Source organism: Gracilinanus agilis, chromosome 4, assembly GCF_016433145.1.
Source record: "Gracilinanus agilis isolate LMUSP501 chromosome 4, AgileGrace, whole genome shotgun sequence".
Classification (NCBI taxonomy): Eukaryota; Metazoa; Chordata; class Mammalia; order Didelphimorphia; family Didelphidae; genus Gracilinanus; species Gracilinanus agilis.
The window spans coordinates 110909952-110928453 of NC_058133.1; the positions used below are offsets into that span (position 1 = coordinate 110909952).

Sequence of the window (18502 nt, forward strand, 5' to 3'; positions counted from 1 at the left end):
TGGATAACAACAAATAGATTTGGAAAACTGGTTACTAAGGGAAACTGGAGTGCTGTCTTTGAAATAGAGTTGAAAAAGGCTGATACTGAGGACAGTCATGACCTTCCACATTCCTTGGATGCCTCATGGGGGCATTTCTCTTGTCCTATGTCCTAGAAACAGCTATGGAACACATTGGATAGACAGAGCATTCATCCTGGAGTAGAGAATAACTGAGTTTGAATGAAACCTCAGGCACTTAGCTGTGACCCTGGGAACGTGAGAATCTTTGTCTACCTCAGTTTCCTCAACTTTAAATGGGGCATAATAATAGTACCTATAGCCTAAGGTTGTTGTGAGGATCAAATGAAATGTTTGTAAAGAACTTAGCACAGAGCCTGACACATTGTATACAATTATATATCTTAATATATTCAATCGATTTGTATTTACTACAAATGCATGCTTGTTACCTTCCATTCTTTCTGTATGTATGGTCTGTTCCTAGCCCTTTCCTCACAGCACTGGATGAGATTCAGATTCACTGGAGGAGCCCCTGAAGCTGAAGACAAAAGACTTGAGTTGAAATCCATGTTCTGATGCCTATGAGCTGGGTGACTTTGGATAAATTAATTCCCTCTCTGTGTCAGTGTTCTTCCTTACGAAATGGAAGGAAGTTTGATTCAATAAATATTTATTATGCGCCGACTATGTGCCAGGCACTGTGCTAAGCGCTAGAGATACAACGGGAGGCAAAAAAGCGTCCCTGCCCTCAAGGAGCTTACAATCTAACGGGAGAGACTACCTGTAGACTTGTGGCTTCCCAATTCCCAATTTTGCATTTCCAAATCCAAGAGCACCAACCAGAGAGGGTGGGTTCAAGGTAACTCGTAGACAGTTGCCGGAGGGTCGCAAGGAAAAGGGGATGTTTTCAAACCCCGCCTCTCTCGCCATACGTCATCACGTCAGCCCTGGGAGTCGTTCCCCGGGGCGTGCCTTGTTGCCCTGGCAACCAGACCGCTGCCCCCGCCCCCTCCTCCCCACCAAGGCTCCCGCCCGGCCCCCAAAGGGCGGGCTGGGGGAGGGAGCAGACGTGTGCGGGCGCTGGCGGGAGCGGCCGTGTGTGGCCGGGGCTCCCGGGGAAACGGCGCTGGGCAGGGCTACGCTGAGCCCCTATTCCAGCCCCGCCACCGCTGGCTGCCTCGGCCAACCCATCCCAGGCCCCCTGGTCCCCACGCAGTGGAGGGGTCCCGGGTCAAGCGATGGGCGGTGCTGCCCGCGGGCCCGGCAGAAAGGATGCGGGACCACCGCGAGCTGGGCCCCCAGTCCAGGAACCGCGGAGGTAGGGGCGCGCGTGTGGGATGGTGGGGGACCGGGGCCCTGCAGAGCCGAGGGGAGTGGGCTTCTTTGGTGGGGAGAATGGCCTCGGCAAGAGAAGGGAGGGTTTGGGGAAGGGAATCCCAGCAGAAAGGAAACGAGCCCCAGGAATGAGGAATGGGGCTGGACTTGGGAAAAGAGGGCAGCGGGAAGAAGGCACTGGGTTTGCAAAAGGAGACCCTAGCGGAGGGGAAGGGCCCTCCTCCAGGAGATGAGGTGGGGGGGGGGGTTGGAGTTAGGGGGTAGCACGAGAGAGGGTTTGGGAAAGGAGATCCTGCAGAAGAGTGGAAACTAGCTGTGGGGGAAGAGGACCCCAGGAGATCGGGGGTGTGGGGTGGTGGTGGAATTAGGTTTGAGGAAGGGGAGTCGTCAGAAAGAAGAGGGGGCCTGGGCTTGGGGAAGGGCACTCCTGCAGAGGAGCGAGGTCCAGCAGTGGGGAAGGGGCATGCCAGGAGATCGGAAGGGTCTGGGATTGGGGAAGGGGTGGCCAAGCAGAAAGGAAGGGCTGGGTTTGGGAAAGGAGACCCCAACAGAGGGGGAAACGGGGATTGGGTTTGGTAGACATCACATAGGCACCCCAGAAGAGGAAGGAGGAAAGCTGTTAAACCTTTGTGAGCGTTCTGGGGAGGTGTTTGCAACCTCCACCCCCTACCCTCAGTTGTAGGTTCCGTCCTCCACCCTTATGCCACACAAGAAGGGGGAGAGAGTTGGAGTAGAGCCCAGGAGGGGAAAAAGAAGGAGGGCTTATCCTGAAAGAGGAGCTAGATTGGGAGGCATAAGCCAAGGAAAACGGAAAGGCCAAGCGATTTGCTAACTGGGGAAGCTGGAGAGCAAAATTCCTTCAGAGAATCCCTGTTGGTTATGGGTGATAAAAAAACAGGACTGAACACTTGGGGATTTGCACAGTGGGGTGTGGTCTAGCTTTGGAACAGGTAAGATGCCACTTAGTAAGACTTTTTTCTAGGTACTCTTTATTCTTTTTCCCTTTCATTTAATGTTTTGGGGCTGTGTGTATGTCGGGAATAGCCCTGTCTTTTATTTCATCGCCGTTTATACAATGAGATAATTTTGGTGCTAGTAGGAAACATTGGGTTTAAAGCAGGAGGAGGCATTTTGAACCATCTAGTCCAGCAGCTCTCATTTTAGGATAAGGAAACTGAGGCAGCATAGAAGTCAAGTGGCCCAAGGTCATACAGATAGTACCCAATGATTCAGGTCTTTACTGTCTGTCTTTTTCTCTATACTATGGCTGCCTGTCTGGCTCTGGTATGTTTTCTGCAGCCCATGGCAAAGTACCAGGCAGTCTCAGAATTCTTAGCCCTTGCCAATGAAACAAAATTCAATTAAAAATATAAATTAGTCCAAATATGACACATTTACTCCAGAAGGCCATAATATAAAAATAAATCTTTAATATATTGGGGGTAGGGGAGGGGCTGATATTTTAAACTACTTCCCCAAAATGTAATTTGCAAATAGCTTCTAAACTCCTAGACTAGAATTGACTATGCAAAACTGTAAATCAAGTCTACTGGTTTAAAAAAAAAAAAGATTTTTTTCCTCTCCTTTTTCAGGAACATACTTACTGGTACTGTGACATACAGTTATCTTATTTTGGTGCCTTTAACCAGTTTTTAGCTGAGTATTCTCATGTTTTGCCTTTAAAAATTGTTGTTTTTTTTCATTACTTGGTTCTTTGAAAAAGAAATTAAAATAGTACAGGAATCTCTGGTACTATGATCCATTAATATGAAAAGTAATGTGGCAAAATGAACCAAAATCAAATACCATATATGCTTGAAAAATCTAAATTCTTGGTAGCAGATAGAACTCATTGACCTATGGAGTCTATTTGTGAATTAACCAAGTCCTTTGCTTTCTCTAGGTTCTTAGTCTTTTCTGGAAATAATTTCATGGTGCTTTAATGTTGTACCTTGCCAGAAAGCAAAGTGAAAAATGTGAAAATGATACATCTTGTAACTTTCTACGATTCAAATTAGCTTTGTAATCTTTATTTTTCATCCCCTTAAGGCCTGGAATGAGGAGAAATTGCACTTCTCATTTTCTAGATAGAGAATCTGTGGCCCAAGGGTGGTGCCTGCTTCAGAGCAGCACAACAAGAGGTACATTAGAATTCCATGATTCTGCTGCTAGTATTCTTTTCCATATCACTTAGTTTCCAGGACGAGGTTTTTAACTTCAGGTCTAAACTAATGTCAGTTTTCAAGCAGTGTGAAAGAAAATCTTTCCAGTGAACAATCTGTATAACGTATAAAAGAAAAATGTTTTATATTATTTGAAAAATGAGACCTGCATGAATTCTTATTTTAAAATATAGGCACAGAAGTGAAATCACTTAAGTGAAAAAAAAAAAAGAAAGAAAAGAAGAGAAAATCGCTCTACTAGGTTATTTCAGTTAATCGTTATAAATTGTATTTGATGCTAGTGATGTCGGAACAGTTTCTTGGAAGCATGGAAGTCAATACTAAAACCTTTTCTTTTTTTCTTTTTTGGTAAACATCATTCTGGATTACTCTCTTCTAGACTAATGTCTGCTTACTGTTTTCAACTAGGTTGGGGGATGGCATGTATGATACCTTCATGATGTTAGATGAAACTAAATGTCCACCTGGCCCAAATATAGCCTGCAATCCGTCTGAACCAGCTTTACCCAGAAGATTATTTGTAAGTAATTTAGTTATTCTGTGTTTCCTGCTAATTGTTTTGTTAAGGAGTAAGCATTACTAGACCTTCTTAGGACTTTGTCATGTACTTAGTCATGGACCTTGATATCTTTTGATTCTGTTTCTCAAAACACTTATGTCCTCCTTCCCATAGCCTGCCCATATTATGGCTCCCCATAAATGTACAGAATGATTTTGGAGCAACGCCCAGCTTCCACCTTGATTACTGCAATAAATATAAATCACTAGAGGGGAAAACTGCTAAATTTAAGTAGTCCATGTTTATTTTCTAATTGCATGAGCACAAAGGACCCTTTTGTGAAAACCACTGATAAGTTCTCTATGCTTGACTCTGCTAGTTTCCTCTACAAGGTATTAGAAGCTGTGGTACTTAGAGATACCTGATAACATCAAGATAGGGACTTAACCTATGGTTTCATCTCTATAGGGGATACCCAGGTTAGGAAATTCACTCTACCAATACAGTGTTGGAGTTTCCTAAAGCACTAAAAGGTTAAGTGACTTGTCCAGAGTCACACAGCCATTATGTGTCAGAAGGGGAACTTGAACTCAGTACTTTTTGGCTTTGAGGCTGGCTTTCTAGCCTCAATACCATGCTTCATTTCACTATCTACTCCAAAGCCCATTTGACATCAATTGCTTTTTTGGAGGGAAGAAGATTTATCTGCTAATCATATTTAGGTAAGACTAGAGGCACCCATGTAAGCTTGGTGAAAGAAAGGAGTTGTCCTTACATTCATAAATTTATTATAGTTATACCCTGATGAATAATTGAGTTGATAATATATGATAGTTCTTCATTATGTTTTCCTTTCTTAATACCTAAATAAAAAAGGAAATCAGTCATTCTTCATTCTCCTCCTTAAGCATTTTTCCGTTTTTGCTCTATTTAATGAGAAGCCAGTGTGGAATTATCCTTTTTACTTGTTACTTTCTAGATAATATTTGAAGTATGTGCCAAGTACATACAACCAAACATTTGGAAGGCCAGCCATTCTATTTTTATCTCTTTTCTGAAGTACAGTATCATTTCCTTCCGATTCACAGCATACAGAGGTTTTCGTCCTGGGCATGTAAAAACCTCTAACAAGTCCACAACCAATTCAAATAGCCATTAGATTTCTTAATTGCTCACAGTTATCATATGCAGTTTCTCAGGGAAACTGAGTGAAAAAAGTGAACTATTTTTAGAAATGGGTTGCTGTGTCAGCCATCTGACTCAAAAGGAAGTTCATTTGAATTCTAGTTCAAGCAGTGAGCCTATAGAAGTCACTCTGCATTGGCCTAATAGAGTCATACTGCTAATGATGCAAAATAATTTAATTCCTGCCACTTTGTACTTAGTTTGCTATTAGATTTTTGTCTGTGAATTCCAAGCTACACAATAGACTAAAAAATTTTAGAGTTAGTTGTAGATTTAAAATTCTGGCTTTATAGCAATATAAAAAATACATATATTTAAATGTGCATTTATATCTATCTTTTTAAACATAAAGGGGCAGCTAGGTAGCACAGTGGATGGAGTGCTTGGCCAAGTTAGTCAGGGATACTCACCTTCCTGAGTTCAAATCTGGCCTCAGATATGTCCCAGCTGTGTGACCCTGGGCAAGTCACAAAATCTGTTCGCTTCAGTTTCCTCTGTTAAATAAGATAGAGAGGGAAATGGCAAACCACTCCAGTATTTTGCTCACTAAAAACCCAAATGGGGTCATGGAGAGTTGGACATGACTGAAAAAAAAATAACTGAACAACAACTATATATCCGTGTGTGTGTGTGTGTGTGTGTGTGTGTGTGTGTGTGTGTGTGTGTGCTTTTAAAGGGACGAGAGAGATTGATTAACTTCATAGCTGGCTACAAAGAATGATATAAAATAAAATCCTCTTTTGAGTATAATAACAATAGCTACTGTTTATACATTGCTTTAGGGTTTGCAAAGCTCTTTCCAATTTGGTCCGGGTTAGTTCCCATAACAACCCCATGAGTCAGGTGCTTTTGTTATCCTGATCTGAGGGAGGAGGAATGTGACTCAGAGAGAGGTTAGCTGACTTGCCCAGGGCCACACAACTAAAAAGTACCTGAGGCAGGATTTGAACTCTAGTCTTATTGATTCCAAGTCCTATGCTCTCTCCTCTGCCTCACCTAGTGGCTATCCCTATCCCTCTTCCCCTATTTTTGCCTTTTAAGAATATTTCACATATATTCTCTCATAATAATGATAAATATGATGTTTTAACTGCTCACACTTGAAGTGGACAGGTCAGGTTTGATTTAACATCTGTAGTAGTTGGGTACATTCAGAATCAGATGCAAATTGCCGTGTCACTGTGACCAACCCTAGAATAGAAATATTTGTATAGTATTCTGTAGATAGTTTATAGACTAATATGCTGAGTGAGCAGTGGAAGATTTTGTCTAGAACAATGGAAAGATTTTATTTATAGCCTAGGACACTTAATTTGTAATTTATATGAGCCAAAATCTCTGTTGGTTCCACAAAGGGAAAACATTTATTGGAAGGACCCCTCCCTGTTTGGAAAAAATTCTCTCACTTCATATCTGAGATGAAAACGTTCTCAGGCATTTGTAGGGATTTTCCAATCTTTTTGAAAAATAGTATCCTCTATATTGATTTTATATTTCTATGGAAACAAAATCTGTTACTTGGAGATTCATCTGTTCTTTCCAGAGCCCTGTACCTGAGATGCTTTGCTGTCATGGACATAATAAATAAAGCCATCCAAAATCAGTTTTTTACATGTAGGTATATGAGGTAAAGGGCACAATTTGTGCCCCTCCCCTGTTATCTTCTCCACCAGCCTTTTGCTGATGACTCAAATTCTATGATTTGAGATGGACTCTTTTGGGAGTAGAGCATTGATTTTTTTATTAAGATGGAGAGGGGGCACGTTAACTTGAATAGCTAGTTGAAAGCAGGTTTTAATGGGTTACAGGGAGAGTAATTTAAAGTACCTCAAAAGGAATTACCTAGGTTAGAGCACCCTAGTTAGCTGGGGAGTGGAGATAGAATATAGGGTGCTAGATGGGGATAGAGAAGGGAGAAGCAAGGGATACCGAAATGGAGACTAGAGAGTACTGCTGAAGACAAACTTTGCCAACTTCTCCATTTTGCAAAGAGAGAACCCAGAAAAGTTCCAGTGGTAAGTAAGGAGAAACATTAAATAAGATGAACGATGTAAGAAGTGGTGATTGAAATGCATATAAACATTTTTATCATTAATAGATAGATCTCAGTTCTAAAGAAATTAACCCAAAATAGGCAAGTTCTTTCTCTAGTTCAGCATAATCTCTGCCTAGAATAGAACACTAAAATTTTAGACCTGAAAGAGATCGTTTTGTTCAAACTCCTTTGTTTTATAGATGAGGAAACCGAGGCCCTTACCACTCCTAAAAACAGGGGTCTTCATGTGGCTTTCTTAACTTACTGAGCAGATACACCGTTTACTAATATAGTCTAGCTATTACATATTTGCGTTCAGCTGTTTAGTGTCTGTAATTCTATTAATATCCTTGCTAAACTATTATTTTGGAACCAGGGTCTGAGACTGGCTCATATCTCACCTCTTTATTTTAAAACTAGAGGCCAAAATGGGAAATCACTGTGGCCACATTTGTAATGACTGCCTGATGTTGCTTAAGAGACTGTAACATTCTTTTCTTTTTTGGCAGCTTGAGGCATTGGTGACCTAGAAGTAGCCAAGGATTAATTAATAGCCCTTACAAGGAATATTATTTGGGGAAGCATGGTGTATTTAAGTTTCAAGTTGTCTGCAACCACTTATGTAAAGCCAAATTTCATCCATTTTTTTTTCTTCACATGTTTTCTTAATTTGAATTTGGTTTTATTTGCAACAGGCTAGGCCATTTTGAATACAAGTGGCTTTTTCACTTGTTATGATTCAATTCCATTTTCTAAAGATAAAGCCCCTCTGGACTATCATCTCATGATGATTATCACTTTACTTATGGAATCTGCAGACCAGAACTCTGTTGCTCAGGGCTACTCCCTTCATCTAAAGCAGTGATTCCTAACATTTTTTGGATCATAAACCCCTTCAACATTTTGGTAATGCCTGTAACACCCTTTCTTAGAAGGTTTTAAATGCATAGAACAAAATACATAGGATAACAAAGGAAATGAATATATTGGAAATATAGTTGTCAAAAACTTTCTTTTTTTAATTAAAAAAGAAAAGCTCATACTCTGTGAACTCCAGGTTTAAACCCTCCCTCCCCAATCTAAAGTGATCTGTCAAATAAACAAACACAATATGATCTACTTCTGCTTCTAGAAGGCATAAAATTAGTCATGTTATGTCTAGGGCTCCAGTTCCTTAAAATGTACTAAGAATAACTCTTGAGATATTCCAGGTTTTTAAATCCCTTTTCCCATTTTCTCTTCTGTTCTTAACCTTTCCACATCATTCATACAAATGGTTCCTGACTGTTGCTTTTAATTTTCCTTTTTCATCTTCTAACTTTAACATTCCCTTTGAGGAATCATTCTGCCTATGAAAAAAGTCAGGAGCTTTCTTCAATTTACAAAAAAAATTAAATATAAAATGGAGGTTAGGTAATGTTGGGCTTTTTAGAGGGGAAAGACCAATTTTACCGATCTGTTATCAGTTTTGTCAGTATTGATGCCTCAGGGAGTTTTCTGTAAAAACATTATTTCCACCGCAAATTTACCATTGAATTGCTTAGCAATAACAATGAATAACTGGAACCCTGTATAATTTGTGGGCAGCAAAGAGACAATACATATTTATCGAGCTAGCAATTTTTGAGGTGCCCTAAAGAAAATCTAAGAAGTCCTAGACATAGTCCTTATCCTCAAGAAGCTTACAATATAACAGGGGAGACAAAATATGCATTTACTTTAGTTTGCTATCTTATATTTATCAATTTATGATGTGAATGCTGCTTCCACTGATGTGGATTGTAGCTCCTCTCCAATTTATTCTGTGCAATTCTCATCCCTTTCTTTTTCTTCTTTAAACCCTTACTTTGTGTCTTAGGATCAATACTGAGTACTGGTTCCAAAGGGCTAGGCTTGTGACTTGCCCCAGGTCACTCAGCTATGAAGTATCTGTTGCCCAGCTGCCTCCTCATCCATGCCTTTCCATAAATCCTCTGTAGAGGATCCATCTGCCTCACTGGATGCTTTCCTCTTATTCTTTTATTATCTTACGTACCACTGGAGCACTCATGATATACCATGAGAGCATAGATTTAGAACTGAACAGTACCTCAGATGTCATTTAGTTCAAATCCTCTAAACCCTGTATTACAAATGAGAGGAGAGGTCCCATGAGAGTAAGTGAGTGCTCCAGGTCCCATAGGCATTAAGTGTAATAATGGTGGTCTTCACAGTCAGACCCTCTGACTTGGAATCCAGAGGATTTCCCCACTGTAACACGCTGCCTATCTTTCTCTTGCCCTTTGGATCATTCTAACTTTGCCTAAATAGGAGCTCCTTGTGCTACCTCATTCTGGTACTGGAGGCGAACCTGGACTTAGATGCTACAACTGAGTGGAGCAGCTTTAAACAGACTGGGAGGGCTTTGGGTGTAAGTCAGAGGACAGAGGAAATGACAGCATTTCAGTGTCCATGGAGTTCCCCTCTGTAGTCTATGCAGCAATTAGATCTCTGCTTCTGCTGGGAAACCTGCAGTGATGAGAGCTCATGGTCTGTCAGGCAGCCTGGTCCACTTTGGAATGGCTGGTTAGGGAGTTTTTGTTCTTACTTGAAGCCTCTCTTGACCCCCTTGTAACTTGCATTCATTCCTCCTATTTCCACCTTTTGTGGAAGCCCCTTGCATACTCCAAAAGAGTGATCATCTCCTCTTTTGGGAAACCTCTCCAATTCTTTCAGTGAATTTTCATATTATAGGGTCCTTTTAAAAAAAAAAAACCCTTACCTTCTATCTTAAGAGAAGTCACTAAGTATCAGTTCCAAGGCAAAAAGAGTGGTACGGGCTAGATACTTAAAGTTAAGTGATTTGTCCAGGATCACAAAGCTAGGAAGTGTCTGAGGCCTGACTTGAACCCAGGACCTCCTATCTCCAAGCCCGGCTCTCTATCCACTGAACCACCTGCCTGCTCTCATATTGTATGATCTTGAGGTCCTTCTCTATCCTAATGGTCTTCCTCTAAATGCTTAGCTTACTAATGCCCTTGCTAAAATGTGGTACATAGAACTGGACTCCATGATGCAGTTGCATCATTTTTGACTCTTTGGGATGCCATTTTGGGTTTTCTTGGCAAAGATACTGGAGTGGTTTCCCATTTCCTTCTCTAGCTCATTTTATAGATTTGAACTCAGGAAGAAAAGTCTTCCTGACTTCAGACCCAGTGCACTGTGATGCCACCTAGCTGCCTTATAGCATTCTATATATCTCTGTAGTTCTATATGCTGGGTCTCTCAGTGCAGCCCAAGACTGAATTAACTTTTGTGACTGTCATGTACATTGTTTGTAGGATCTCATAGATTTAAAGCTGGAGGGGCCTTATCTGGTCCACCTGCTTCATTTTTTGGTTTTGTTTTGCTTTTTTGCCTTTCTTTGTATCCCCAGTGCTTAGCATAATGCCTGGCACATAGGCACTGAATAACTGCCAGTTCCTGATTGACTGACAGACTGAGGAAACTGTGCTAAGGAACTTACTCAAGAGCACACAGGAAATGAGTGGGAGATCTGGAAGCCTTTTCTCCAGCTCTAAATCCAGATGTTTTCCCCTTATGCCTAAGATAATTTTTGTGTTTTTAAACCCTTACTTTCTGTCTTAAACTAAAAGGTGAGGGCTAGGCAAATGGAAGTGTTGGAGGTCAGATTTGAACCCAGGACCTCCTGTCTCCAAGCTGGCTCTCTGTCCACTAAGCCATCCAGCTACCCCTCACTAGATCTTTTTTGACCATCACAATGAATGACACTTTTATTATTGAATGTACAAAAGTCCATCTTAGCAGCTTGGAGCTCATCCATTTTTTGCTGAGGGATGACAGCTCTACCTTTTTTGTTTTAACCTTACTTTATGTCCTAGTAACATCTGTAAGATAGAAGGGCAAGAGCTAAGCAAATGTGCTAAGTGACTTGCCCAGGGTCACAAAGCTAGCCTGTGTTTTGATTCACATTGCATTAAACCTTCAAATCTCTCTCAGAAAATTTGCTGTGTAGCCAAGTTTTCCCCATCTTGTAATTGTGAAGTTGATTCTTTTGAATCTAAGTGGAATTTGCATTGTCTATGTTAAATTTTATTTGACTGCATTCATTTTAATATACTAGCCTGCTGAAATATTTATTTTCAGACTCTGTCATCCAGTGTATTATCTGCCTTTCAACTTTATGTCATCCACATACTCAGAAAGGATAGACAGCTATATTTTTATTGCTTTTATAGCACTATATGAAGACTTTATCCAAGTTTCTGATTAAGCTATGTTCTATAACACAGGGCAGTCCCCGGATTTTAAGGGCACTGCACTAGAGACCACTTTGCAACTTTATATGAAATGATTAATGGCTACTCTTTAAGGTTGGACATTCTATGAATTACAGATCTACCAGAGTATATACTGTTATCTGGCCCACATCTCTCTTATCTTTTTCACAAGTGTTGCATAAGACACTTTGTCACAAACTTTGTTTAATCTAAGTAAAATGTATCTACAGTATCCTCTTGATCTCTCAATTTTGTGACACTGTCAAAAAAGGAAATTGGGTTAGTCAGGCATGACCTGTTCTTGATAAAACTATTCATTCCAGACACTTACGATCGTTGCTTCCCTGGCCAAGATATTCACTAACCAGTTCTTTAATGATAGATTCTAGAATCTTGCTAGGCATCAAAGTCAAGTTCAGAGTTCTATAATTTATAGATTCTTTTTTCTGATCTTTATTAAAAAATGGAGTTAAGGGCAGCTGGGTAGCTCAGTGGAGTGAGAGTCAGGCCTAGAGACAGGAGGTCCTAGTTTCAAACCCGGCCTCAGCCACTTCCCAGCTGTGTGACCCTGGGCAAGTCATTGACCCCCATTGCCCACCCTTACCAATCTTCCACCTATGAGAAAATACACCGAAGTACAAGGGTTTAAAAAAAAATGGAGTTAACTTTGCCCATCTCCAACCTAGTCAGACTTCCCCCATTCTCCTGGATCTTCTAAAGGTCACTAAGAGTGGCTAAGCAGTCATAATAGTCAAGTGTAATTTGTTAGTGACTTGAGCCCGTGAATGATAATAATGATAACAAAAACTAGCAGCTAGGTAGCACATTGGATAGAATGCCAAATTTGGAGAAAACATAAGAGAACCTGAATTCAAATTTGACTTTAGACACTTACTAGCTGTGTGGCCCTGGGAAAATCATGTAATCTTGTTGACCTCAGTTTCCTCATCTGTAAAATGAACTAGAGAAGGAAATGGAAAACCATTCCACTGTCTTTGCCAAGAAAATTCCAAATGGGGTCATGAAGAGTTGGCCATGACTGAAATACCTGAACAACAACAAAGCATTTATACGGTGCTTTAAGGCTGGAAAACACTTCCCATGTATTATCTCTTTTGATTCCCATGATAATCCTATGAAGCAAGTGCTATATTTTCTCCATTTATGGATGAGGAAACTGAGAATGAGAGAACTGTGTGACCTTTCAAAGGTTCTCATGGCTAGTGAGTGTCTAAATTAGGTTTGGAACTTGGGTCTTCCTGAATCCAGGTCCAGCACTCTATCCGCTAGGCCTCCTGACTGCCTCAAGAGCAGCTAGGTGATTTCTTCCTATTGCTTATTTTATTTTAGCAATTCTCTATTATCCACTTTTATTCTAGTCTTTCCATTTTAGAGATGCTTCTCTTTGGCAGATTAAACAGAAGCAAAATAAGGGCTGAATAACTAACTACATTCTCCTTCATCAGTTACCATCAAATCATTTACCTTTAGGAGGAAATTTTTCCTTTCTTTGATCCTGTTTTTCCTCAACGTATAGCTTAAATTTTTTTTAACCTCCTTTATTGTTGTCCTGAGCTTTTTTTGCATGGGTTTAGCTTGTTCCAAGCTTTAACAGTTTTATAACAGCATTCCTAAAAGAACATGCCACACATTTTTTTCAGGCAAATCCCTTAACTTCTGTCTATACCTTAGGCATTTTGCTAAGGCTCTAAATTAGAGTAGTTCATCCATCTGGGTGGAGGCAGTTTACCCACTAGGAATTCCCTAAACTGATGAAATTTCAACTGTTGGTCAAAAAATCAACCTTGATTTGTCTTTGCCTCTATCTTTTATACATAGCCCTTAAAAACCCATGTTGGTTAGTGAGTTTCTTCTCCATCTCTTTAGAAAATTTTGCTTTTTCTTGTCAGTAGTATTTTTCTACTCGTCTTCAAAATTTTATTCTGAAGGCTAACTTGGGTTTAGCTCTCTTAGGGAATTTAATGTTATGAATCCAGTCCTCTAAGGCCTTGAAATCTGCTTTCCTAAAATTTAGAATGTACAACTTTCCTCTTCTTTGTTACTAATTTCAAGATGAAATGATCACTTCCCCCATAAAGTTCTCATCATTCCCAATCCAGTAATCAATTCCTCTACCTTCTCTGAGGAATCAAGTTATCCTAAAAGCATGTCAACTTTTCTGATTTGGGCAGAGAAAGAGTGCATAAGAAGTTCGAATAATTGAAGTCCTTCATCGTGACTTTGGTGATGCTTCCATCCTTTGTTTGTGATCTTTTCCTCAGACTCTCTGGCTTTCCTTTCTGGCCAGGTGCTCAGTCATGTCCTTCAATGACAATGTTTTTTTGTTTGTTTGTTTTTTAATTTCTGCCTTTGTGCATCTTCACCTACATTCCCCTCCCCCGCTTCTGCCTTCCTCTCTGATTCCTGAATTTTCTTACAAATATTTCTTAATGCATGCAGAACTACTCTTCCCAGCCTCCAAGCCTATGTTGTTCCTTCTGAATTGAGTATATTCTTCCAGAGCCCTATTTTAGTCATGGATTTCTCACTCCATTAAGTGTAAGTGAGGCTTCTGAGGTCATATTTGCCTGAATTATGGACAGATCTTCCTTTTTACTCATCCTTTTTTGTTTTTGCCTATGGATATCTTAGGTCAGAATTTTGCTGCTTCTTGGATTTGGCCACCTCTCTGGGTGTTAGTCTTTGTATTTTCTTTCCTACATCTTACCTATTTTCTTAGACTTTCCCTTTCCCTCCCTTTTTAGCTTATAGCCTTTTTGATTAGACTTCTTAGGCTCCATTTACTTTCTTATTAATCTATTGGAAAGCATATGTCATCTTTGGCAGAGATGGTCATTTTTGTTTTAAACTATATTGTATGTCCATTCTCTGAAAAACAACCCAGTTAGCATAAAGGATCATTTCTAGATAGTCAGCCATTATGTAATGACTGTCTTTAGACAAAAATTACCTGGTATATGCATATGGATGTAAATATGGTTAGGAAACAATAGAAAACTATTACTAAATTTGTAGTATGGATTATAAGTTCTACAGGTCAAAGAAAAAGCAAGTCAGTCTGAATTTGGGGTAACCTTAGATAGCTCAGTGGCAGAGGTGAGGCTTAAGCCAGCCTTTGAAAGATGGTGAGATTTGGATAGGGAGAAGAGAGAGCATTGCCCGCATGAGCAAAAGCACATGGGCAAGGGGGCAGCTGGGTAGCTCAGTGGAGTGAGAGTCAGGCCTAGAGACAGGAGGTCCTAGGTTCAAACCCGGCCTCAGACACTTCCCAGCTGTGTGACCCTGGGCAAGTCACTTGACCCCCATTGCCCACCCTTACCAATCTTCCACCTATGAGACAATACACCGAAGTACAAGGGTTTAAAATAAATAAATAAATAAAAGCACATGGGCAAGAACAAATATGGCATATATGGGGGACTCTTAGGAAACCAGTATGTTGAAAGCAAAAGTTTTGCATTGAAATGATAGCTAGTTAGCAGTGGATAGACCAAATCAGAAGGACCTGGGTTCAAATTTGGTTTCACACTTCCTACCTGTGTGACCCTGAGCAAGTTGTTTAACACCTTTGCATAGCCCTTATTGATCTTCTGCCTTAGAATCAATACTTGATTCTAAGAGAGACAGTAAGAGTTTTTAAAAAAGTTTTGCATTGAGAAGTAGAGGAATATAAGCTTGGATACATATGGTAAAGACAGAACATAGAAATCCTTAAAAGCCAGAGAGAAAAAATTTGAACGATACAATATTCCTGTTTTACAAACTTGGGAATCTTGGGCACTGAGAGATTAAGTGGCCTATGGTCTAATAAGAAGCCATTGGCCAAATCAGGACTAATCACACTGCTTTCCTGACACTTAGCCCAGAGGTCTCTAGTTCAATTTCCTTTTTCCCCTCTGGGTCTCTTTAACTTTAATAAAGGGTATCACCAAATTTAAAAGTCAGTGGAGTTTTCATGGTTCATTTTCTTCCTGAATTGTTTCCCATTTTCCCCTGTAGCCCTTTAAATCTCATGTCTTCTTCTTCTTTTTTTTTTTAGATTACTACTGAAAAGCTAACAACAAGTCACAGTCAACCAATCCCTTGTGGTGGGAATGTGAAGGTGGAACAGCTGTTTCAGGACTTTGACAACAGAAGAGGCAGTGCTCTTCAGTCCACAGTATCAAATACCTCTGAAAAGTGTCCTACTGTCATTTCTCAGGGTAAAAGTTCAGACAGTTTAAATACTGTCAAATCTAGTGGTTCCTCCAAAGCACTGAAAGTGGTACCTCTGACTCCTGAACAAGCACTAAAGCAGTATAAACATCACCTGACTCCTTATGAGAAGCTAGAAATCATCAATTATCCTGAAGTTTATTTTGTGGGTCCAAATGCTAAGAAAAGGCATGGGGTTGTTGGTGGCCCCAATAATGGGGGCTATGATGATGCTGAGGGAGGCTACATTCATGTACCCCGAGACCACTTGGCTTATAGATACGAGGTGCTGAAAATCATTGGCAAAGGCAGCTTTGGCCAGGTCGCTCGAGTCTATGACCACAAGCTTCACCAATATGTTGCCCTGAAAATGGTTCGCAATGAAAAGCGCTTTCATCGACAGGCAGCCGAGGAAATCAAGATTTTAGAGCATCTTAAGAAACAGGATAAAACAGGCAGCATGAATGTTATTCACATGCTAGAAAGCTTTACATTCCGGAATCATGTCTGTATGGCCTTTGAACTGCTAAGCATGGACCTCTATGAGCTAATCAAAAAGAACAAATTTCAGGGTTTTAGTGTACAGCTGGTGCGTAAATTTGCTCAGTCTATCTTGCAATCCCTGGATGCTCTCCACAGAAACAAGATCATTCACTGCGACCTGAAGCCAGAAAACATTCTTCTCAAACAGCATGGCCGCAGTGCAACCAAGGTCATTGACTTTGGGTCCAGCTGTTTTGAGTACCAGAAACTCTACACATACATCCAGTCTCGTTTCTACAGAGCGCCAGAGATCATCCTGGGAAGTCGATACAGTACGCCTATTGATGTGTGGAGTTTTGGCTGCATTCTTGCAGAACTTTTGACTGGACAGCCTCTTTTCCCTGGAGAGGATGAGGGAGACCAGTTAGCTTGTATAATGGAGCTTCTAGGGATGCCCCCTCCAAAACTTCTGGAGCAAGCGAAGCGTGCCAAGTACTTTATCAACTCCAAGGGCCTGCCCCGATATTGTACGATGACTACGCAGGCAGACGGGAGGGCTGTCCTAGTGGGGGGTCGTTCACGCCGGGGTAAGAAGCGAGGGCCCCCAGGCAGCAAAGACTGGATGACAGCCCTAAAAGGGTGTGATGATTACTTGTTCATAGAGTTCTTGAAAAGATGTCTCCATTGGGACCCCTCTGCCCGCCTGACCCCAGCTCAGGCCTTAAGACACCCTTGGATTAGTAAACCTGTGCCCAAACCTCTCCATACAGACAAAATGTCAGGGAAACGAATAGTAAATCCTGTCAATGCTTTGCAGGGATTGGGTTCCAAATTGCCTCCAGTTACTGGAATAGCAAACAAGCTTAAAGCTAACTTAATGTCAGAAACTAATGGTGGTATACCTCTATGCAGTGTTCTGCCCAAACTCATCAGCTAGTAGAGAGTGATCTGTGTGGAAATAATGCATAAATGATATTTTTAATCATCTTGAAAGCCAACAAATGGGAAAATACAGCTTCATCAGAGGCCCTGTTTTTGACAGACGAGACTTTTTTAGAGGCAAAACTTTTTTATATGTTTGGGGATGAACTTTTCAAGGGCTAATTACCTAACCACCTTGTTTAAGCCACATTGGAGCACCTATTAAATTACTTTTTATAGGTCAGTGTACTTTCTTGGTCAACAATTTTAAATGCACCTTAGTGTGTTTTATTGGGTTAAACCCCTCTCTCCTGGAATGAAGTATATGGAAAATGTATCTATTTCCTTTGGTGGGCAGCTGAAAAAAAAATGGAAATTTTGGAGCATCTTGAGAAAGAAGATGAAACAGGTAGTATGAATGTTTTTCATGTGCTAGAAAGCTCCAATTTCCAGAATTAAATGTTTTGGCCTTGGAATTAATGGTGAAGAGTGAGGATAGAAGTAGAGATGACTTTAGGAATGTCTAGGAGTTTCAGTTGGATGATTGGAGAACCCCAGATTTCTTACCCTGAGATGCTGTTTTCAGGTCTTCATTCTAGGTAAAAGATCCCATGTAGGAATGGTGAGGAAAAACAAGAAGCTGTTAGTCACCGGACAGATAGGTCCTGTGGATCCTCTTCTTTTTTCCTAAACCCTAGGATTCAATTTTCTTTGCTTCTAACTTTTAAAAAAAAACCTTATCTTCTGTCTTAGATGGATGTTGAATATCAGTTCTAAGGTAGAAGAGTGGTAAGCACTAGGCAATTAGGGTTAAATGACTTGCCCAGAGTCACACAGCTGGGAAGTTCTTGAGACCAGATTGGAACCTAAGACCTCCTGTCTCCTGGCTTGTCTCTCTCTCCACTGAGCCACCTCAATGCCCCCTAACTTGTTTTCAGGAAGCTTAAAAGGCTTTTTTGAGAACTTAAGCTTAGCCTAAGACATCTCAATTATTCCACGATCACCCACAATGTTAGAGGCAGAGTCAGCACTAAAACTCAGGCTCATTAACTTTGATTCAACTTCTCAATACACTAAGTTGCCTTCTAATACATTTCCCCTTGGCTCCTCTTCCCCTCCCCATCCCTCTACACTCCTCCTTCCTATAAACCCAAACCAAAAATACACAAACAAAAATAATAGAGAAGCCAGTGTCAAATGAATCAAAAATGTAGAGTAAATGCTTTGCCATTATCCCCTGCTTTCCACCATCCACCATTTTCCATCTGTCTCTTCTCTCCTTTCCTTCCTTTACTATTTAAGATTATATATAGCCTTGATTCAGGGTAGATTTTGGTGAGAGACAGAGAGCTTTAATTTGTGT

At 40.6% G+C, this 18502-nt stretch overlaps 1 protein-coding gene across 1 annotated transcript; it reads left to right on the forward strand.

Annotated features, from left to right (window-relative positions):
* Window positions 1–1241: 1241 nt before the first annotated feature.
* Window positions 1242–17658, forward strand: DYRK3 (dual specificity tyrosine phosphorylation regulated kinase 3). The gene is made up of 3 exons (XM_044673992.1): window positions 1242–1321; window positions 3930–4041; window positions 15581–17658. The coding sequence occupies exons 1-3, from the start codon at window positions 1242–1244 to the stop codon at window positions 17153–17155; spliced, it is 1767 nt and encodes a 588-aa protein (XP_044529927.1). The 3' UTR covers window positions 17156–17658.
* Window positions 17659–18502: the final 844 nt, after the last annotated feature.